At 41.2% G+C, this 24,142-nt stretch overlaps 1 protein-coding gene across 4 annotated transcripts in view; it reads left to right on the plus strand.

The window, feature by feature from the left end:
• The window catches only part of ELAPOR2 (endosome-lysosome associated apoptosis and autophagy regulator family member 2), a 201,163-nt gene that overhangs the window by 121,963 nt on the left and 55,058 nt on the right, over nt 1-24,142 (plus strand). For all 4 annotated transcript variants that reach the window (XM_002713858.6, XM_051853011.3, XM_089315883.1 and 1 more), the window contains 6 exons: nt 113-265; nt 843-931; nt 10,732-10,912; nt 13,819-13,947; nt 18,628-18,718; nt 19,395-19,497. In XM_002713858.6, the coding sequence (XP_002713904.1) occupies nt 113-265; nt 843-931; nt 10,732-10,912; nt 13,819-13,947; nt 18,628-18,718; nt 19,395-19,497 (746 nt within the window). The remainder of the gene's footprint in view (nt 1-112; nt 266-842; nt 932-10,731; nt 10,913-13,818; nt 13,948-18,627; nt 18,719-19,394; nt 19,498-24,142) is intronic.

A 24,142-nucleotide genomic window follows, 5' to 3' on the forward strand; every position in this document is an offset into this window, starting at 1 on the left:
CAGATGACGGGCTCGAGACGAGCTTACTGCACATGCTTCCGTCTGCCTTCTGGGTGGAGGCCACAAGTGGGTGGTGATTTGCTTGTTGATACTCAGTCGCCCTCCCTCACAGGGGTCGCCTACACGTCAGAATGCTTCCCATGCAAGCCGGGGACCTTCAGCAACAAACCAGGGGCGTTCAACTGCCAAGTGTGCCCCCGAAACACCTATTCGGAGAAGGGAGCCAGCGAATGCATAAGGTGCGACGAGGACTCGCAGTTTTCAGGTGGGACACTTTGCCCTTGTGTCCTTTTCTCTCTGAATTTATGTTGGCCAGGCGTGCATTCATGAGCCAGAAATCCCACATGAGCTGGGATGGCAGCTGTCAGCCGGGCACCGAAGGGCTGAAGTGAATCAATACTGAATGGGGAAAACACAACATTTTATTGTGCCTTTCTGCCGAACTCTCCTTTGTCTGTAATTTTTTTCTATTTTATATAGCATAGATAACTTCTGTGGCTATATTTTTATTAATCTAAAAATATCTCTTAGATGATTTGTTGACTAGGAGATGCACTTAGAAACTTTGAATATGCTTCAAATTTCCAGTGATAATGGCAGAACTCGGAAGTCTTCAGGGAAAATCTCCAGTGTGCTTGGGTTGTATCCTGGAAACGTTGATTGCTCTAGGGAAAATAGAAGCATAGCCTTTATTTTCTCTAGGTGTAGCTAATTCCTCCTGAATTGTTCTGGTAGCTTTTATTTTCAGGTTTGCTTTGTTGTTGTTGTTGTTTTGATTTTTGCCTTTTCTTAGTGCCACAGAGGAATGGACCCCGTTCTGAGATTGTCTTTCTGTGTTGCAGAGGAAGGATCCAGCGTGTGTATGGAGCGGCCCCCCTGCACCACAAAAGACTATTTCCAGATCCATACTCCATGCGATGAGGAAGGAAAGGTACTGCAGAGTTCCCTCCGCTCTGTCCCGTGTTCACCCACTTCTCTTCCCAGTCTGAGCACATTGTCACTTGTTCATGAGAGATTTCAGCACATGTATGCAAGTTGTACAGAGGACATTTCAGAGTTTAGGGTCTGAAGCTGGCCTTGCCAACTTTGACTTTCAAATCTGCTACCTTGGAAAGGTTATTTGATGTCTGTGAACGTCAGGTCTTTTTTTTTTTTCCCCAAATCTGTAAATGGAGACTGATTCTGGTATCTAATTTATAAGGTTGCCATGAGAATATATGAGAGATCCAATGTAAAATTCCTATATAAGGCCTGATATTTAGTGAGTACTTCATAAATTTCTGCTACTTTTTGCAGCTGTATTATCAGGGAGCACAGCTTTGAAATGAGCACTGTGACTCATGGCATGGAAGTGTCTTGTAACTTTACTTACTGGGTTGTTCAGTAGACTTTGTCAGTAAAAGTCATGCAGCCACAGGCTACTTGTGCTATGGGAGGTCACCATGATTGTGCTTAGAAAATGCAATACCAGGTAAGTGACACCTGGCCAGAAGGAAAACACACACACACACATTCTGCACTTTACCAACAATTCTTGTAAAGAATTGGCCTGTGCTGGCCCATGTCAGTGAAAACAGGATGGGATTAAAGTGGCTGCTGTGTAGTGTTCCTTAGAAATGTTTGCATCTTTGAAATACTGATACTTATTCTCTTGATTTACTTTAGAAAATACATATAGATATCAGTAAATTGGCTACTTTATTTTCTTAATTTTGCTTTCCTGGGTTCTAATTTATACTTTTTGCACTTATTTGACTGTTGAGTTTCATCTCAGGTCTTCAAGTTGTGTTTTTTTTAAAGGAAAATTCTTTTGAATTTTTAAGACCAAGTTCATTTGAGTTTAAACTAGTGGAAAATTCTGGCAATAAGAAGTACAACTGTCACTTTCAGTAAGAACAGTAATTTAACAGCTGTTAATTGACAAGGAGTTGTAAAGTAAGGAGTTTGGAGGGACAGACCGTAAAACTATAGCAATGCCAATGAGTTCTGTGACAAAATCTACCTAACCAGCACCCTCCTGAAGCCACCTCACAGCATTGGGGGTGCAGGGTCAAGTATTTGCCAGATACTTGAACAAACGTCACAAGTTATTTATATATATCCTAACTCATACAAAGATGGATATGGGTCAGATGACTGACTTTCCACATTTTATTTACAAACCATAAACTTCATCTAGACATGAAGCATATGTCTATAAAATTATGAATCATTGAGGAAAGAATGACAGAATTACAATTCAGAAAATCTGGTGTGCAGACCCAAAACTAGTAGGAGAAGAGAAATAATTAAAATCAAAGAAAAATTAACAGAATTGAATTAAAAAAAACGTTACAAAAGATCAGCCAAACGAAGAGCTGGTTTTTTGAAAAAATAAACAAAATTGAAACCCCATTGACCCAACTAACTAAAAAAGAAAAGAACCAAATCAATAAAATCAGAGATGAAAAAGGGAATGTAACAACAGACACCACAGAAATAAAGAGTCATCAGAAATTACTACAAAGAGTTGTATGCCAGCAAACAGGCAAATCTATCAGAAATGGATAGATTCCTGAACACATGCAACCTACCTAAATTGAACCAGGAAGACATAGAAAACCTAAACAGACCCATAACTGAGACAGAAATTGAATCAGTAATAAAGGCCCTCCCAACAAAGAAAAGCCCAGGACCGGATGGATCCATTGCTAAATTCTACCAGACATTTAAAAAATAACTAACTCCAATTCTTCTCAAACTATTCAGAACAATTGAAAAAGAGGGAATCCTCCCAAATTCTTTCTATGAAGCCAGCATCACCTTAATCCCTAAGCCAGAGAAAGATGCAACATTGAAAGAAAATTACAGACCAATATCCCTGATGAACATAGACACAAGAATCCTCCATAAAATTCTCTCCAATAGAATGCAACAACACATCAGAAAGATCATCCACCTGGACCACCCTGGTATGCAGGCATGGTTCAGTGTTCGCAAATCAGTCAATGTGATACACCACATTAACAGACTGCAGAAGAAAAACCATATGAATATCTCAATAGATGCAGAAAAAGCATTCGATAAAATACAACACCCTTTCATGATGAAAACTCTAAGAAAATTGGGTATGGAAGGAACATTCCTCAATACAGTCAAAGCAATTTATGAAAAACCCACGGCCAGCATCCTATTGAATGGGGAAAACTTGGAAGCATTACCACTGAGATCTGGTACCAGACGGGGATGCCCACTCTCACCACTGCTATTCAATACAGTTCTGGAAGTTTTAGCCAGAGCCATTAGGCAAGAAAAAGAAATTAAAGGGGAACAAATTGGGAAGGAAGAACTCAAACTATCCCTCTTTGCAGAAGGTATGATTCTTTACTTAGAGGATCCAAAGAACTCTACAAGAGACTGTTGGAACTCACAGAAGAGTTTAGCAAAGTAGCAGAATATAAAATTAATGAACAAAAATCGGCAGCCTTTGTATACACAGGCAATGCCATGGCTGAGAAAGAACTGCTAAGATCAATCCCATTCACAATAGCTACAAAAACAATCAAATTCCTTGGAATAAACTTAACCAAGGACGTTAAAGATCTCTACAATGAAAATTACAAAATCTTAAATAAAGAAATAGAAGAGGATACCAAGAAATGGAAAAGTCTTCCATGCTCATAGATTGGAAGAATCAAGATCATCAAAATGTCCATTCTCCCAAAAGCAAATTATAGATTCAATGTGATACCAACCAAGATACCAAAGACATTCTTCTCAGATTTGGAAAAGATGATGCTGAAATTCCTATGGAGGCACAGGAGACCTCGAATAGCTAAAGCGATCTTGTACAACAAAAACAAAGCCGGAGGCACCACAATACCAGATTTCAGGACATACTACAGGGCAGTTGTAATCAAAACAGCATGGTACTGGTACAGAAACAGATGGATAGACCAATGGAACAGAATTGAAACACCAGAAATCAATCCAAACATCTACAGCCAACTTATATTTGATCAAGGATCCAAAACCAATCCCTGGAGTAAGGACAGTTTATTCAATAAATGGGAAAACTGGATTTCCACGTGCAGAAGCATGAAGCAAGAGCCCTACCTTTCACCTTACACAAAAATCCACTCTACATGGATTAAAGATCTAAATCTATGACCCAACATCATCAAATTATTAAAGAACATTGGAGAAACCCTGCAAGATATAGGCACTGGCAAAGACTTCTTGGAAAAGACCCTGGAGGCACAGGTGGTCAAAGCCAAAATTAACATTTGGGATTGCATCAAATTGAGAAGTTTCTGCACTGCAAAAGAAACAGTCAGGAAAGTGAAGAGGCAACCAACAGAATGGGAAAAAATATTTGCAAATTATACAGCCGATAAAGGATTAATAACCAGAATCTACAAAGAGATCAAGAAACTCCACAACAACAAAACAAACAATCCACTTAAGAGATGGGCCAAGGACCTCAATAGACATTTTTCAAAAGAGGAAATCCAAAGGGCCAACAGGCACATGAAAAAATGTTCAGGATCACTAGCCATCAGGGAAATGCAAATCAAAACCACAATGAGGTTTCACCTCACCCGGTTAAAATGGCTCACATACAGAAATCTACCAACAATAGATGCTGGTGAGGATGTGGGAAAAAAGGGACACTAACCCACTGTTGGTGGGAATGCAAACTGGTCAAGCCACTATGGAAGTCAGTCTGGAGATTCCTCAGAAACCTGAATATAACCCTACCATTCAACCCAGCCATCCCACTCCTTGGAATTTACCCAAAGGAAATTAAATTGGCAAATAAAAGAGCTGTCTGCATCTTAATGTTTATTGCAGCTCGATTCACAGTTGCTAAGACCTGGAATCAACCTAAATGCCCATCCACAGTAGACTGGATAAAGAAATTATGGGATATGTACTCTATAGAGTACAATACAGCAGTCAAAAACAATGAAATCCAGTCATTTGCAACAAAATGGAGGAATCTGGAACACATCATGCTGAGTGAAATAAGCTAGTCCCAAAGGGACAAATATCATATGTTCTCCCTGATCGGTGACAACTAACCGAGCACCAAAAAGGAAACCTGTTGAAGTGAAATGGACACTGTGAGAAACAATGACTTGATCAGCCCTTGTCCTGAGTGTCAATGAACAACTTAATACTTTATCCCTTTTAGTATTTTTTTTTGTTCTACTTAATACTATTGGTTGAACTCTTTAATTAATACGCAGTTATTCTTAGGTGTTGAAATCTAACTTAAAAGTGATCCCTGTTAAATATAAGAGTGGGAATAAGAGAGGGAGGGGATGTACAGTTTGGTACATGCTCAATCGGACTTGCCCAAATGGTAGAGTTAGAAACGTGCCAGGGGATTCCAATTCAATCCCATCAAGGTGGCATGTACCAATGCCATCTCACTAGTCCCGGTGATCAGTTTCAGTTCACAATTGATCATAATGATAGGACTAAGAGTCAAAGGGATCACATAAGCAAGACTATTGTCTGCTAATACTAACTGATAGAATTAAAAAGGAGAGAACAATCCAACATGGGAAGCAGGTTACACAGCAGACTCACAGAATGACAGATGTCCTAAACAGCACTCTGGCCTCAGAATCAGCCCTTAAGGCATTCAGATCTGGCTGAAAAGCCCATGAGAGTATTTCAGGCATGGAAAGCCAAGACACTCTGGCAAAAAAAAAAAAAAAAAAATCTAAATGAAAGATCTCTGCGAGTGAGATCCCAGTAGAAATAATGGGCCATCAAAGAAGGAGGTACCTTTCTCTGAAGGGAGGAGAGAACTTCCACTTTGGCTATGACCTTGTCTATGATCACAGTCGGTGAACTCAAGAGGTTTCCATAGCCTTGGCAACTCATGACAAGAGCCTAGGTTTATTACTGAGGCCATAACAAGAGTGTCAATTTGTTAAGTCAACAACAGGAGTCACTGCACTTACTCCCCATGTAGGATCTCTGTCCTTAATGTGTTGTACAATGTGAATTAATGCTATAACTAGTACTCACCCAGTACTTTACACTTTGTGTTTCTGTGTGGGTGCAAACTGTTGAAATCTCTATCTAATATATACTAAATTAATCTTCTGTATATAAAGATAATTGAAAATGAATCTTGATGTGAATGGAATGGGAGAGGGAGTGGGAGATGGGGTGGTTGCAGGTGGGACGGAAGTTATTGGCGGGGGGGGGGAGCCATTATAATCCAAAAGCTGTACTTTGGAAATTTATATGTATTAAATAAAAGTTAAAAAAAGAAAATCTTGTGTGCTCAAATAACGACCTCAAGTGAGCAAAATTAAAATTTAATTATGTGAAATTCTCATATATAAATGTATTTTAAAAAGAGCGCCTATTTACTTGCAAAAGAGATTTCCAAGGGAATCTAAGTTTTAGAAGATCTGGCCACCAAATAAAAAAATTCAGCAACTACAAGGAAACTTCAAATGTTTCATGGAAAATGGAATTAAAATGTGTCCATTTTAGTGCAATTTAAAAAAAATCCTTGCATATTTTTTATACTACATAGTTTCTATGAACGTTTTGGAGACATTGCATATCCAGGGATTTTAAAACTATGTATCAAGAAAACCTTATCTTTAACAAGTTTTAAATTAAATTATTTGAAAGGCAGAGAGACAAAGGAAGAGACGGAGAGCACTCACATGCACTGGTTCCCTCCCCAAGTGCCAGCAACAGCTGGACCTGGAGTCAGAAGCCAGGAGCTCAGTCCAGGTATCCCACGGAGGGGCAGGAACCCAGTTACTTGAGCCGGGGTCTAGACTGGCAGGAAGCTGGAGCCAGGAGCCAGGGCCAGAACTTGAAGCCAGGCACTTCAGTGTGGATGGGGCATCTTCACAGTTGGACTAATTGCTCACTCCTCAACTTACCTTGTAATTTCATTTTCCCATAATCTTCTTGAGGTATTATGTGGTACTAAAAGGGATGAGAAACCCTAAGAGTATAAAAGAGATACTTGGTTTTCAGTTGAGCTGCTCATTATTGTAAAATGCTTATCATAACCACAACTTTGTCTTAAAATCTACTTGTAAAAGTCAGGGGGTTTAGGGCTGATGCTGTGGTATAGTGGTTAAAGCCACTGTCAGCAGTGCCGGCATCCCATATGGGCGCTGGTTTGAATCCTGGCTGCTCTGCTTCTGATCCAGCTCTCAGCTATGGCTTGAGAAAGCAGTAGAAGATGGCTCATGTCCTTGGGCCCCTGCACCTACGAGGAGGACCTGGAGAAAGCTCCTGGCTCCTGTCTTCGGATCAGCTCAGCTCTCGCCATTGCGGCCATTTGGGGAGTAACCATCAGATGGAAGACCACTCCTCACCTCTCACCCCACCTTTCTCTGACTTTCAAATAAATAAAATAAATCTTTTTTTAAAAAAAGTCAAGGGGCTGAGTTTCTTTTTTTGTTGGTGGTGTTAGGTAGTAAGCAACGTAACAGGAAAGGCTTCAGATTTTATTTTGGGTGCTAGAGAGAAAAATAACCTGCATGTATGTATGTATATGCATGTGTGTGCATATTGTATGGACATGTATTACAGCATACGTACATGTCTGTCATGTATATGTTGTATATATGTGTACATATGTGTGTTGATGCTTATCAGAGTAAAAAGTGGACAATTTTTGCTACCCTTGATTGGGATGCGTGTATTTCCTTCTGACGGTAGAAGAATGAAGTTTTAGTTTTGCTTCCACACCTTGGGGAATTATAAAATTCTTTAGCAGTGAGTTTAAATGGCACTTTACCAGAATTGGACTCACACCAGCATAGGGTAGGAGCCTGCAGGCTCATAGTGCTGGGAGGTCAGTGTGCAGCAAACTGCTTTATTATGGCTTCCTCTTGATCTTCGTTGCTGGTGCTCTGGATTCAGTTTGATTTTCTTCTCAGGCAGGCTCTTTGCTGTGGTGCACGATCCTGCCAGGTATTGCCACCCCAGCCACCACCGTCATCAAGGCTTTTGGTCCTAGGAGCACTGGGCAGAGTTTCAGGAAAGACTGACAGAGCCTGCCTGAACCGCAGACCCAACCTAGACCAATCATTCTGTGCATGAGCGGAGCAAACGGTGTCAGAATTTCAGTCTTTCCAGTCTTGAATTCCAGTGAGCACCTCTGTGTGTGTTTTAAAACCTACTTTTTTCGTGCTTGATAGAAATACATGTGGTTACTGTAGCTGTTTTCTAATCATAATTATAATCTGGTGAATTCTGCTCTGTTAGGGTTCTGCTGTCACAGAACATTCCCAATTTTGTCTCAGCTTGACAAAGTATGAATTGATTGTTGGTTTTTCCTCTGCACTATGAGTCGGCTGATGCTGTTACTAATATTAATTATTTTTCCAACTCAGCCAGACTTGAAGCATCGGTCCCCATTCGGAAGGGGCAGAGAATCAGTCTTCCTTGTAAAGCAGGAGGCTTTGCAAATAAAACTTTTACTACAGAATGCTTCACACTTGATGCCTAAATGCTTAAAGGTGGTGCCGATGTTCTGATTTCTAAAAATGTAGTTTTCTTGCCTGAGATTTGTGTGATCAACTGGTTTCTCATCATGCGTTGCATATTTTATCGTTTTTATCCTACTCAAGTGTCTCTCCTTGACCATTTACAAGTTGTGTATGACATTGGGGCAGGATGTTTAACAGCTCTCATCTGAAATGCTTTCTCATTTGTGAACTGGAGGATGATAACATGTAACTCCCAAAGTGATGGCAAAGATCACATGTGGCCGAGTCAGTACTGCCCTCTGCTCCACATGGCAGCCAGCTGTTCCCAACAATACAGTGGCTCATACATTTTTTATCAGTGTCACAATAAATCAGCAGATGAGTGGACTAGGATTTGAAATTTGTTTTCTATACATATTAAGGTATAATTTAAAAAGATAATTCTCCAAATATAATATTGCATTTGCTGAGACTGTCTGAATTCGATATTGCCTGTCTTAAAGCGAGTTGAGAGTCCCTACCCAGTATCTAATTACTTTTTTTTTTTTTTTTTTTTTGCTATTTAGCAAGTCCCAGCTGGATCTGCCTTTATTTCATGTGGGGTAATAGAGACAGATGGGGTGAAGTTGCTGGTTAAAGTGTATCAGGACATGAGCCATGATGCCTGTGGAAAAAGAGTTATAAAAAGAAAAAAATGTTATTTATGTTTCTGTTGTGACATCTACCTTTAAACCATTTCTTAAACACCTGCTTCGGATTGGATAATCTGTTCCACGAGAATACTTAGGAATAAATTTGATGGCTTAAAGGGCCTATCACACATGATGTCTTGTTAGTAGAAATAGGGATAAATTGTCTTTCATTTTGGTTCTCCAACTTAATAGGAGGCTTATGTTGGAGAAGTTATTTTAAAGGAGAAAGAATACCTTCAGTGGATTATATGTCTAGTGAATGGAATTTTAGCCTCTCTATAAAAAGCTGTATTTAGGGGACAGCATGTGGGAACGTTGTAAAAGTCACCCCGTGGGATCCCAGCGTCCCACAGTGGAGTGCTGGCTGCTCTGGTTCTGCCAGCGTCCTGACTGTGTGCACCCCTGGCTGCAGTACTTGAGTCCTTGCAGCCCACGTGGGAGACCTGGGCTGAGTTCTGTGCTCCTGGTTTTGGCTTGGCCCAGTTCTAGTTGTTGTGGTGTCTGGGGGCAGGGCAGGGGGAACCAGCTGATGGACAATCTTTCTCTCTCTGCCTTTCAAATAAAAAATGAGAATAAAATATGTATACCATCAGTGATCAAAAAATGAAACATTTTAAGCTATGTTTATTTGTGAAAGTTTATTCACTTTTACGTTTGCAGTTAAAATATTTCTCCCTCCCTGTGGCACTGGCTTTGGAATAAATAAACACACATACACACACACATACATATATAAAACAGGTTATGTACCCCTCACCCCCGGGACACATCAATTTTGTCTTATAATGGTGAACCCATTTGATATCTTTAGTTTCAAAATGAGAGAACTGCTTTTATAATAGCAACTTTGCAGGTTTGTCTGAGTGACAGCTATTTTCTTGTATTTTGCTTTGTGTGGGGAGTGAAAGCACGTGCGAAACAACAAAAGGAGAGGGTTTTGAAAAGACTGTTCTGGAAGAGAGAGGCCTAAATTCAGAGCAGGACCTAGACGGCTCTGGAGGAAGGTTTAGCTGCAACTCTTACAGCCTAACACCAGGTGTTGAACAAGACTAAGGGAACAAGCGCCAATACTTATAAACCAGCAGGATCGAAATGTGAAGCTGCATCTGTTCTTTCAAAGCAATACCCTCTCCCTGTTGCGACAACTGTGTGCATAGGCGTGGTGGCATGTACTGTGGCTAGAGAAACGAATACAGGAGCGGAGGTCCCCAAATGAAAAGATAAAATCACTGCACAGAAACGTGTGTTGGTTCTGAAATAGAGTGGTTCGGTGGATGGAAGAGCAAAGGCGGTGGTCATGCCACCTGTATTTTACGGAGGGATTTCATGACGAGGACCGTGCCGTGTGTGATGTGAGGCTTAGGGTAAACAACAGTTAGAAGTAGCAGTCATTCCTCCAGCAGCTTGCTTTCTCTCGTTTTATCTCTAATGTCTTAGATTTTCTTTCGTGAGTCCTTCTGTTTACGTCACTGTTTGTCTTTCCCCAGGCTGTCAGTTCAGCACATTGGGTGACTTCCTCGCGTGTTTTTTTTTTTTTTTTTTTTTTTTTTTTTTTTTTTTTTTTTTTGCAGACACAGATAATGTACAAGTGGATAGAGCCCAAAATCTGCCGGGAGGATCTCACAGATGCTATTCGACTGCCCCCTTCTGGAGAGAAGAAGGATTGTCCCCCTTGCAACCCTGGGTTTTATAACAACGGGTCATCCGCTTGCCACCCCTGCCCTCCTGGGACGTTTTCGGACGGAACAAAAGGTAGGATGTCAACTGGCCCAAGCATTAGACCTTTAGAGAAATGATCTTATCAGACAACTGTGACTATTCTACATACAGGTTTCTTATTTCAGGGAGGTAAATGAGAGTGGAATTATGAAGGCAAAATGGCTTATTTAACGTGTGAGGATAGCTGTTTTAATGGCATTCTGTGTAGCACGCTCTTAGTGGGGTAGCTGTTTTTGAATGTTGGTGAGAAAATGTCACTATGTGAGTGGTTGGGGTAAGTACTTACTCCCAGGCACGTTCACGTCTAATCATTAAAAACAAACGAAAAAAAGTGTTTTTTTTTTTGGATAGGTACTTTCAGAATTTGTATTTCAAAACAACCACAGTAACATTAATAATAGAAAAATCCACATGGAACTGTGCACAACCTGGTCACTGGGATATGGGAAAGAATCCACCTTGCATTACTGCCAACCACCTGTCTGAAGAGCCAGAGGCGGGGGTGCAGGTGGAGGAAAGCCACCCTTGCCCGCAGAGCCCCATCTCGCAGTCAAGGCAGATTTCATCCAAAGGCTCAAGGACCACAGGGAATGAAGAGAACTAAAATACTGTGATCGACAAGGGTTTTGCTAGGGGTCTGAGATGTGTAAGCACCAAGGAGGGGAAGGGAGATGAGGCACCCACTGAAAAGGGAAGAGAGGGTGTCCTCAGGGTCCGGTCTCTGTATGGAAGCCCTGGGAAGTGACTGGGCGTGCACAGGACCTGCGGCAGCAGTAAGTCCCTCAGCTCTCAGGCTCTCGGCCGTTCTGTCATTTGTTCCTTCTTCCTTTCAGTGGATACCTCCCTTTCCCCCTATAAGCAGGGTCCCCAGAAGGCCAAACGCCCTCATCTCACACTCCTGCTGTCGGAATCTGGAGTGAGGCGGAGCCCTCCACCCTCCACCTCAAGATTTAGGATGTTCTCCCGTCCCCTTCTCCAGGGAGCCAGAGGAGCCAGAATTCTAAAGTTCTGGATGCAAATTCCACCCAGCAAAGGCAGTATTGTTTACATGTATAGGGATGAGTTTTACAGTGTCTTCTGTCCAAAAGGAGACTATAGGAACAGGGCGAACAAATCATCAATAAACTACTTCTACCCTGAGCAAAATGACAGTGTACATACATTCCTACTCGCAAGTAAAGGCCACGCTGCACCTTCACTCATACTGTTTCAGGTGTGGCCCACGTGAAGACAAGTCCCCAAGGTGTGCCTTGACATGACCCTAAACAGCACACTTACACTGGGTAATAATCACTCAGGAAAATTCCTCTCCCAGAGCTGAGGTTAGAAAATCTACATGGCTATGATCATTCTCCGCTGAATTCCTTTCAAGCTACAGGTGCAACGGGAAGGGAAGAACTCCAGGGAGAAACATCGTTCATTCGTGGGTGAACCATGCGGTGCCTGAGGCTTGCAAGTTGCCCCTTAACAATTCCTGTCCTTGAGGCGTAAAGGAAACGCCCAAGTTTGATTTCTGAGAAAAGCATGTTTTCTAATTCAGCTTTAGAGTAATGAATCACATTTTTAAAAAAGATTTATTTATTTATGTATCTGAAAGGCAGAGTTACAGAGAGGCAGAGAAAGAGAGGGAGAGATCTTCCATCCACTGGTTCACTCCCCAAATGGCTGCAGTGGATGCAGCTGGGCCAGGAGCCAGGCGCTTCCCCTGGCTCTCCCATGTGAGTGCAGGGGCCCAAGCACTCGGGCCATCTTCTACTGCTTTCCCAGGCCATAGCAGAGAGCTGGATCGGAAGTGGAGCAGATGGGTCTCGAACTGGCATCCATATGGCACTGCAGGTGGTGGCTTTACCCACTACACCATAGCGCGGCCCCAGTAAATCACATTTTATAGCACAACATGCCGTACTCATTTTGATCATATGAAATTTAAAGTAGTCCATAAATAGGATACTTAAAATTGTATAGTAGGGAAATTTTATTACTTTATAATTTTAGTGTTTGAAAATTGTATTACTACCAGATAAAAATATGGAGAGTGAGGTAGCACTTGTTTTAATTTTGTTATACAAACAATGCAGTATGTTTTAGTTGCAAGTGTCTTACTTGAAAGGAATCATGCTGTGTGTTTAACATTCAGAGCCTTTGAGAGAGAGCATGTAGAGCACTCGAGTCATATTGACTTGGATTTAAATTTACACCCAACAGTGTAATTTATCCATGTTATTTTAAACCTTTTCAACCTCACTTTTCTTGTCTGAAATATTGTGGGTACTAATATATAGGCCGTCATCATTAAAAAGGTTATGTAAAATTGTCCTGTAGGACTTTGGCACCAGAAGATCTTTGCTCAAGAGATAGTTTCTTTCCTTATTTCTCCCATCCCCTCACTTTTTCACATGTGTGATGATGCAGAGTGTCTTGGCTAAATTTAAGTGTAATTCTGTTTCAGTGTTGCATTTGTCAATCTAAGTCAAGCTGTTTACAAACTCAACTCTTTCCAAACCCCTGAAGTTCCAGCACCGCTTCTCAACATAGTATTTTCCATTTCAAATAGTAAGTCCATAATTAAATAGTGATGGTATTTTGTTCAGTTTAATAACCACAGGCAGGGTAGAAATCTTCTCTTATTCGTAAGGTAACTGAAACTGATTCCAGTGTCACATGTAGAACTTGAACTTGTTTCAGAATGAGTGTACTTCTAGGAAGGATACTTAGCGGTAGCAGTTGTACTCAGGAAGAAGAACAAATACCTCCCGAGATTTTATATCCATCTTTTTTCATCTGGCCAAGGATACATGCTTATACCGTACCCAGAATGTTTCTTAAGTGAGTTGGTGGTTCACTCTTTGTCCTGCGGTTGAGTGGCACCTAGGACGGAGCCAGAGGGCGTTGTGCAGGTGCAGTTTGATTGTATTGCTCACTCTGCTTCTCTCCTGCAGAATGCAGACCCTGTCCAGCAGGAACAGAGCCGGCACTTGGGTTTGAATATAAATGGTGGAATGTCCTTCCTGGCAACATGAAAACTTCCTGCTTCAATGTTGGGAACTCAAAGTGTGATGGAATGAATGGTGAGTCCAGAGTCAGCCTACTTGGTGTGTAATGGCCACAGAGGTGTCATTTGTTCTTGGGCTCAGCTCTCTACAACAGCAAATATGGGTCCAAATAACTTCACTCTGACCATTTGCTACTTGCCTGTTCCCCAGGCCTTACTGAAAACAGCAAAGAGCTAGGTGACATTCCTATGAGAACGCAAAAATATTAACTTTTCATTTTGTTTGGACTCGGTTTTAAGGTACATACTGAGGATCCCCATTTATAGGTATAAATATTAGAATAAATTTGCCTAGGAAATTTTTAAGAGTAGTTTAACAGCATTTATGTCTTGGTTGTGTAGTGTGGCTTAGCAGTGTGCCATGATGAGAGTTAAAATGAGTGAAAATTCTTGACTATGAAGTCTGTGTTTACCAAATATATATTGGGTGCCACATACTGAAAACTTGAAAATATGAGTTGCTGAATTTTACTCGTGTTTGTTTTTACATTTTAAGTGTTTGAAGAATCAGGTGCTTACTTGTTCTGCAGTATTTGTTGATTGAATGGCACTATCTGTGTAGGTATTTTGTTGAATTTGTTGCTAGGAATAGGTATTATAAATTTACTTTAAACGTATCATTTTCTTTTATAAGCTCATTAGCATTTTTTATCAGCTCACCTTTCTCTATGTTGGGTTATTCTAAGCATAGACAGACACAAACATTTTAGTCACATGTGTTTTTAAATTATTACTGATCCACGGTAAGCATGGTTGGTATGGTAGGAAGTGAGATATCCAGAAGACTACAAAGATCAGCCAAAACTTAGTCCTTGCAATGAATGTTGGCAAAATAAATGAGTGAAAGAGGGAGAAAGAAAGCCTTACTGTATACTAAGCATGAAATATTTCTCTTTATTGACCAGTAATTGCACTTTTAGGAATTTAAGAAAGAAGAAGAGAACAACACAATAGAGAAAACACAATGGAACAACACAATGTTATGTGACTATGAGGATTTATGTCCCAAAAGATCCAGTGATAGAATTCTAAATTGATGCCAGCATTGTGGGTAAAGCCCCAACTTGCGATGCTGGCATTCCATATTGGTGCCAATTCATGTCCCTGCTGTTCTACTTCCAATCCAGCTCTCTGCTAATGGCCTTGGGAAAGCGATGGAATATGCCCCAAGTGTTTGGGTTCCTGCCACCCATCTGGGAGACCTGGATGAAGCTCCTGGCTCCTGGCTTTGGCCTGGCTAAGCCTCGGCTGTTCAGCCATCTGGGGTGTAAACCCGTGGATGTAAGATCTCTCTCTCTCTCTCTTTCTCTCTTTGTCAGTCTCTCCCTCTCTCTCTGTAACTCTGACTTCAAATAAATTAAATAAATAAATCTTTTTTTAAAAAAAGAATTCTAAGTTAAAGAAGTTAAGACCTTCTGGAAAGATAATATGGAAGGCTAGGATATTGAATGACTCTATGAAAGGACTAATACTGTGTGTGTGCACGTGTGTGTGTGTGCATTCACCAGTACAGATTGTCTGGAACTTCTATTATCTCATAGAGGACTTTGAACTCTTATGAGGTTGTTTGATTTATTTACTTCTTTACTCATATTTAACATGTTTACTAATTTTCAGTGATCAGTTTCTGAATTATAAATCCCTACAATAACAAACAGTAATGTGAAGATTAAAAAGCAACAAGCGTTTTTATGACTGTGCAGGGCAGTAACTCAGTTCGTAAGAGTTCTTCCAAGAACAAGGCCAGGTGGAGAGGTGCAGGGGCAGCCTGTCTCAGGAGACAGTTACAGGTTAGAGTGGCTGTGCTTGGACTCACCTGACTGTTTGACTTGGGGTCTTTGAGATTGGTGGGTTCTTTGTCTGAGTTTCACACAGTTTCAGAACAGGTGTATTAGAGTCAATCTGGAATTTTGCCCAAAAGGACTTCAGAGTTGGAGACAAGTTACTGTTTACTCATGAAGATGTTCATTGGGCATTATTTATCATAGAGATGGGGAAACTTCTTTCTGCTAAGGGCCATTTGAATATTTATACATCATTTGCTGGCTGTACAGCTAGTTACTGTTTATATGACAAGTTACTGTTTGTCCATGAAGTTTACTGGGTGTTATTTATGACAACAAATGTTGAAACAATCTAAATATACATCATTAGGATTTGAAAGTTATGCTATGTTAATTGGGTAAATTATTATGCAATCATTATACAGAAGGTATATGAAAAGCAATTTGTAACATGTTTCAAGAATTTGAATGTTCTCCTTTCCAACCCATTAATAGGGATTTATACTAAGGATACAGTGTGATGAAAGAAATTAACTGTGCATAAAGATGTTAATTTTAGTCTTCTTAATGCTGAAATGAGACAACAAACCAAGTTTTCAACAGTTGGGGGTGTGACAATAAAATTAACATATTAACTCATTAAAATCAGGTAGGGGGGATATTTAAATGGGAATATCTTTTTTTTTTTAATTTATTTATTTTACTTGAAAGTCACAGTTACACAGAGAGAGGAAAGGCAGAGAGAGAGAGAGAGAGAGAGAGAGAGAGAGAGAGAGAGAGAGGTCTTCCATCTGATGGTTCCCAGGCCATAGCAGAGAGATGGATGGGAAGTGGAGCAGCCAGGACTCGAACCAGCGCCCATATGGGATGCCAGTGCTTCAGGTCAGGGTGTTAACCCCCTGTGCCACAGAACTGGCCCCCATAAATGGGGAAATCTTTTTGATATAATTATTGGAAAAATCAAGACAATGATAAATGTGAAAGAAGAGAAAATAGAGACTAAAGATATATTTTTTAAAATGTATATACACTAGGAAAAGACTGAAAAGAAACGGAGCAAATGTTTGGCAGCTGTTCCTTTGGGATGGGAGGTTTCTAAGAAGTAGGAATTACTTAATTTTAAAATTTAGTTTACTCCATATAGGTTCAAGTCTGAAGGGGAGAAGATGCAGCTGGCCAGGTCACAGAGCGGTCACAGCATTCTGTGTTCCTCAGTCACTAGGAGACCCTCCAGTGGGCAGTATTCCAACAGGACAGATACTTCTCCCCTTTGTGGGGTGTCAGCCCCTTCCAAGCACAGCTCTCTCTGCCGACCATGTGCACTTTCTTTTCATGAGCCTGACCTGCTGTGCAGGCCTTGCTGAACAGGGCATTTCTGGACACATGGAGGTGCTCTGGGGGAAACATTCGTAAAAACATCTTTTGTTGTTGTTGTAGAATTATTCCCAGTGGGAATTTCCCTCTCCCTCCTGCCACCTGCCGCACACAGGTCTGCAGTCCCTCTAAGTGTAAACACCTCTCGTGTCCTTACACTGCAGTCAAGGACCTGTTGTCCTAGTGGGACAGACTTTTTCTGGCTATTCAGTTCTTGGCACCAGGAATGGATATCTGCTAATCTTTCTTCTCAAGCAGAACAGAACACTTGGCAAGTTTCTCACAAGTAGACGAGTACATACTAGTTCCAAGACACACCAAGCTTTCTATAAATTGATAATTGTAACAGTTGAATCATTGCCAAATCACCAAGCTTGCCTGGATACTAGTCCCTTCTTTGGTTTCTTAGGTTGAAGTAGCAGATAGGGACATCTTCTCTTGGACATCAAAGTGTTGATGCGAAAGTTCTGCATTTGTCAATAACCTTGCTTGATGGTCTTGATGGTGTGTGGAGGGACGACTCAGCTTTGCTCCCGTGACTGGGGACTTTGACCTGGTGGTGTGTTGATTGTTCCTCTGCAGAGGACTGCACTCCTATAATCCGTATGTGCAGCCCTACTACCCTCCACTGCTGCTAGCTGTTAGCATGCAGCTGTCTCTCATGTTCAACTCATTGCTCAATGAGGACAGACCCTGTCATTGTTAAAAAAAAATTTTAAATTTATTTCAAAGGCAGAGACACAGAATTCCCATTTGCCAGTGCAGTGTCCAAGTGTCTGCAACAGGTGGGCTGGGCTGGGCTGAAGCCAGAAGGCAAGGGCTCAGTTCATGTCTCCTATGTGAGTAGCAGGGACCCAAGTACTTGAGCCATCACCTGCTGCCTTCGAGGTTGTTCATTAGCAGAAAGCTAGAGTGGAAGTGGATCTGGGACTTGAACCCAGGCACTCTGTAAAGGATGAGGGTGATCCCAGTGGTGCCTTCATCACTGGAAATCCCTACTCTGCAGACCCAGCCTCACTTGTCCATCCTGTGCATATCATAGTTCTCAGAACTTAACAAATGTTAGTTGAATGGATAAATGAGCAAATGAGTGCAGACCAGGAGTTGTTAGAGGACAATAATACAGCAAACTATCAACAAGAACTCCTGACCACAGATACTCTTCATTAAGTAATCTGAAATTTCAATTTCCTGTCACTCACTTGATGACTAGGGTTTTCTATCTATTAAGATAAAGACCATCTGATTTAGTAAACAAAACTCATTCTTTTTAAAGAGAACGTGACAGTTCTTTCATAAAATACTTTTATGCAAAATGCTGCTTTACTTGGTAAATCATTGAAAGTGTCTTTGTTGATACCTAAAATTCTACCTCTGCATGTGATTTGCCACTGTCTTTAGAAACAAAAGTTAGATTTGGGTATATCTAACTTTAGCACAGACATTAATGCTGCTTTCTATTTTTACCTTCTTTAAAAAGATGGTTGGAAGTCATTAGTGGAAGTTTTACAAATAAAAGTGGCTTCTGTCATTTCCAGGTTGGGAGGTGGCTGGCGATCATGTCCAGAGTGCAGCAGGAGGTTCAGATAATGATTACCTGATCTTGAACATGCATGTCCCAGGATTCAAGTAAGGAAGACTGATTCTGATTCCTTTCTGTAGAAATCCTCACAGCTGTTTCCCTATCAAAACAGATGATGTAGGGCTACTTTTATAGGATGGTTAATGTTGTAGTGTACCTAGTGAATACTGGACTGTCACAGGAAATATATTTAATAATATCTGTGGGATCAGTGTTATAGAAACTGTGACTGTTCTTGTATATAACTTAGATGAAGCTGAAAAGTTTAAACAGTCTTATAACTAAATGTTACAATAACCATGATTTTTGGATGCTTAATGGAGATATTTTAGTGTAAGTTGTTGGTGGGAATGTATTTTTAGTTTGTCTACCTATTTTTTCTGAGTTCTGTCTGTAATGAGATAAGCCACAGTTTCCTTAATCCCAGTTTGCTTTAGTCCCCTGTGTTGATTTCCCTGTAGGAGTCTTTTTCTTGTTCTAGGATGAGTGACAGCATTTATAGCAGGAGATCCAAGCACATGACCATGGTTGTGTAGGGTCCATATTGGTATCAAAGGAGCAGACGTTCTGAGACCACGGAGAGAAAGAGTTGTGGTTTGGGCTAAGCAGTAGATTGGAGGAAAAGCAAAGTGTAGCACTCAGTGTAAGAAAAAGTACCTCCATTTTGTTTCCAATTGTGTATAGAACATGCTATAAATATTGCTGTTTTAATCTGGCAAATAGACCACCAACATCCATGACTGGAGCCTCAGGTTCTGAACTAGGAAGAATAACCTTCGTCTTTGAGACCCTCTGCTCAGCCGACTGTGTCCTGTACTTCATGGTGGTGAGTGAAAGGGCGGCTTCAGTGTTTCAGCGCTCTCTTGCAAGTGTGAATTTATTGACACAAGATAGGATAAAAATACCGTTTTTCTCGCCATTCTTAGAATCTTCCAAAAACATTTTGTAAAAGCCTAAAGAAATTGCCAGGGATTGTTCCATAAATAAAGTATTTGCATGCTTGCATGCACACACACACATACACACACAAACACACAGCATTCATTCTTCAGCAGAAGGGCCTAGGGCAGGGCCCACTTGACTGACAGGGGTCAGGGAATATTAATCTGATAGAAAATTATTTCATAAAAGTTCTCAACAGCAGTGTTCCTCTTGTCATCGTCAACAATTCAACCATCAGGAGGGAATGTGTGTTTTTTTTTTTTAATTTTTAATTTTTTTTTTGACAGGCAGAGTTAGACAGTGAGAGAGAAAGAGACAGAGAGAAAGGTCTTCCTTCCATTGGTTCACCTCATAAATGGCTGCCGCGGCCGGCACACAGCACTGATCTGAAGCCAGGAGCCAGGCTCTTCCTCCTGGTCTCCCATGCGGGTGCAGGGCCCGAGCACTTGGGCCATCCTCCACTGCACTCCTGGGCCACAGCAGAGAGCTGGACTGGAAGAGGAGCAACCAGGACAGAATCCAGCGCCCCAAGCAGGACTAGAACCCAGGGTGCCGGCGCCGCAGGCGGAGGATTAGCCTAGTGAGCCGTGGCGCCAGCTGAGGGAATGTGTTTTAATAGGTGAGAGCAGAAAATGTTTGGGGTGTAGGACACTAGGTGGAGAGAAAACTCTTCCTTGTTCAACTTGATAGTTTAGACAGAGGACATTACTATGCATGTATCATAATTTTGCCCTTTCTAGGCGTCATTGAACTCTCAAGTTTTAGCTTGAGGAAAGGAACAAAACAATATTTATTAAGAGTTCATGTGAGCTTTAGAAAGTTGTTGACTAAGATTTAACATTGCAGTTGAACAGTATCTTCATAGGCCTGCTGTGTTTGTTTTTCCCTCAATGATCTGTTGGTAGTTAGCTAATAATTCATTAACAGTTTCCTCTGTGATTTACAATGTGTGAGGAGATTTAAACATTTGTTTGTGATTACTTGGGTCTTAAATGAAAGCAAACCATTTTGTTCTGAAAAAATACTGGCTTTGTCCCTGCTGATTTGCCTGGGAAAGCAATGGAGGATGGCTCAAGTGTTTGGGCCCCTGCACCCACTTGGGAGACCCAAAGGAAAGTCCTGGCTCCTGGCTTCTGATCAGCCCAGCTCTGGCTGTTTTGGCCATTTGGGAAGTGAACCAGCTGATGGAAGATCTCACGTGTCTCTCTCTGTAACTGTGCCTTTCAAATAAATGAATAAATCTTTTAAAAATACTGGCTTTGTAACAGTAAAAGCTCATGAATATCCTCCACTATTCCTATCAGATAACCACTGTCTGATTCTCCCAGCTTCCCCCGTGTTTCTTTTCTGTTAGTTTTCATCATATTTAGTGCCAGCACTGAAATTCAGAGTCCTATTATCTTTTGACTAGATTATTTAGTAATCTCTTATCCATTCTTCTCATCTCTACTCTGTCAGCCATGTGTCGTCATGATTATCTTTATAAATGTAAAAACAGTAGAGGTACAAAACAACAAACCCACCCCCCTAATGCTTGACAACTTTTTTATTTTTATTTTTATTAATTAATTAATTTATTTTTTTGACAGGCAGAGTGGACATGATAGAGAGACAGAGAGAAAGGTCTTTATTTTGCCGTTGGTTCACCCTCCAATGGCCGCCACGGACACCGCGCTGCGGCCAGTGCACTGCGCTGGTCGGAAGCCAGGAGCCAGGTGCTTCTCCTGGTCTCCCATGGGCAGCAGGGCTCAAGCACTTGGGCCATCCTCCACTGCACTCCCAGGCCACAGCAGAGAGCTGGCCTGGAAGAGGGGCAACCGGGACAGTATCTGGCACCCCGACCGGGACTAGAACCCGGTGTGCCGGTGCCACAGGCGGAGGATTAGCCTAGTGTGCCGCGGCGCCAGCCGCTTGATGACTTCTTATTGTCGTCAGAGATAGTGATTCCTGAAGTGTGATCCCTGGACTAGCAGCTTTACCATCATCTGGGTGCTTGTTAGAAAAGCAAAATTGGTGGGGAGGGCGGCGCTGTGACACAGTGGGTTAATACCCTGGCCTGAAACGCTGGCATCCCTTATGGGCACCGGTTCTAGTCCTGGCTGCTCCTCTTCAGATCCAGCTCTCTGCTATGGCCTGGGAAAGCAGTAGAAGATGGCCCAAGTTCTTGGGCCCCGTACCCGCATGGGAGACCTGGAGGAGGCTCCTGTCTTCCGATCGGTGCAGCTCCAGCCATTGCAGCCAATTGGAGAGTGAATCATTGGATGAAAGTCCTTTCTCTCTCTCTCTGTCTCTCCTCTCTCTGTGTAACTCTGACTTTCAACTAAATAAATAAATCTTTAAAAAAAAAAAGAAAAGCAAAATTGGGGGCCCATTTTGACCTTACCAAGTGACAAATGCTGGGGAGGTGACACAGTGATCTGTATTTTAGCAAGCCTCAAGGATACAGGGTGAAGTTTGAGAACCAGTGGCCCTGAATATTTCTCAAATTCCTTAGCATGGCATTTCTATGACTTTTCATATCCTTACCCCAGCCTTTGTTAGCAGACCTGCTTTTGTACTCAAGTATCTTTATCATCCAGAATTTGTTCACTTTCATGACACAGTGTGTGTCTTTCCTGTTTTCTATGTCTTGGTGCTCTAAGCTGTAATATTTGTCATTTTGCCCTCTCATTTGATGACCTCCCATTCACACTCAAGGATAGCTCCCACTTCTCCAAACCATTTTCACCACTGTGCTCCCAAAATGCTTTGAGAAAATGTCCTTTTGATTATGTTCATGTGCTTGTGTTTTTGTTCCTCTCTCTTGACAAGCACTCCTGAGAGTAGTAGTCATGTGACACTTTGGTAAATCAATCCCAGAATTTTTCGTTTACAGCAGAATGTGCTAATTTTCTTTCCCCTCTGTGTAATTTGCTCTTCTCATAGGTTTTTTTTTCTTAATATCAAATAAGAACACTTTGAATTTCAAGTAGTCCTTTACAGATATAAGGTGGCATTATTTATAGCAGTACAATAAATTCCATTTCTTATGACCCAGAAAGATGATGTTTAATGAAGCATTCACTGTATCTTAGGAAATCCGTTTTGGAAATTGCAAGTGTGGTGATTTGGCTTGGAAATGTGGGGATTTCTGTAATGCGTGACAAACATTTTTTGGTTATATGTGTTTGTAGTGTGAATGTCAGAGGTATCTATTTGTAGTATATTTGATGACTTCATAACACTTTGATTCCTATGTTTGTATCACAGGAAGCTAAAGAAAGAGACATGTCATAGGCTCATGGCAGCCAGTTGCCAACATCCCCAATAAGTAATGGAAGCCTTCTGAGGACTTGCATAGTTTATCAGGATTTCACAGGGAAAACTAGTTAGAAAATTCAAAGTTAAACTTGGTTTTCATTTCAAATAAAATTTCATTTCAAATATCTATTGGATTATTTGTCTGACTTATATTTGCCTTCTAGCTGTGTTAGTGAAGCATATTGATTGGCATATCACAAATTTTTATAATTATTCAAAATGTTGAATTTAGCTAAGGAAGTCAGAAATAAAATATATGGATCAAGCCTTTGGAGTTAATTTTATGAACATGAAACAATAATCTGGTTAGTCTAAACTTGGATAAGCCTGGAGGTTGCAAGTATAACTCAGGGGGCAAGTTGCACTGGATCTTAGCCAAAAGGCTGAGAAACATGCGAGGGAACTTGAAATTTCTGTGTTGTCTGTCAGCATTGCTCAAGGAGAAAGACAGAAATAGAAAGCTTTTCCGTTCTTTAGAATCCTGGAAGTATACTGTGAGAAGTTTCCTCTGCTAAGTATGTTTTCCAAGTTGGGATCACTCATTCACCCCAAACAGCCAACATGTAAGCATACTGTGGCTTGTGACCTCTTTCCATTCATGCTGACCATGTGCTTGACATATTGTATTACTGAGTACAGCAGGTACTTGTGCACTTGACATACTGTATTACCGAGTACAGCAGGTACTTGTGCACTTGACCTATTGTATTACTGAGTACAGAAGGTACTTGTGCACTTGACCTATTGTATTACTGAGTACAGCAGGTACTTGTGCACTTGACATACTGTATTACCGAGTACAGCAGGTACTTTGTGCACTTGACATACTGTATTACTGAGTACAGCAGGTACTGTGCACTTGACATACTGTATTACTGAGTACATCAGGTACTTGTGCACTTGACATACTGTATTACCGAGTATGGCAGGTACTTGTGCACTTGACATACTGTATTACTGAGTACAGCAGGTACTTGTGCTCTTGACCTATTGTATTACTGAGTACAGCAGGTACTTGTGCACTTGACCTACTGTATTATTGAGTATAGCAGGTACTTGTGCCCTTGACCTACTGTATTACTGAGTACAGCAGGTACTTGTGCTCTTGACCTATTGTATTACCGAGTATGGCAGGTACATGTGCACTTGACATACTGTATTACTGAGTACAGCAAGTACTTGTGCACTTGACCTATTGTATTACTGAGTACAGCAGGTACTTGTGCTCT

The sequence above is a fragment of the Oryctolagus cuniculus genome, chromosome 16, assembly GCF_051225735.1.
Source record: "Oryctolagus cuniculus isolate XC-2025 breed Fujian yellow rabbit chromosome 16, ASM5122573v1, whole genome shotgun sequence".
Taxonomy (NCBI): domain Eukaryota; kingdom Metazoa; phylum Chordata; class Mammalia; order Lagomorpha; family Leporidae; genus Oryctolagus; species Oryctolagus cuniculus.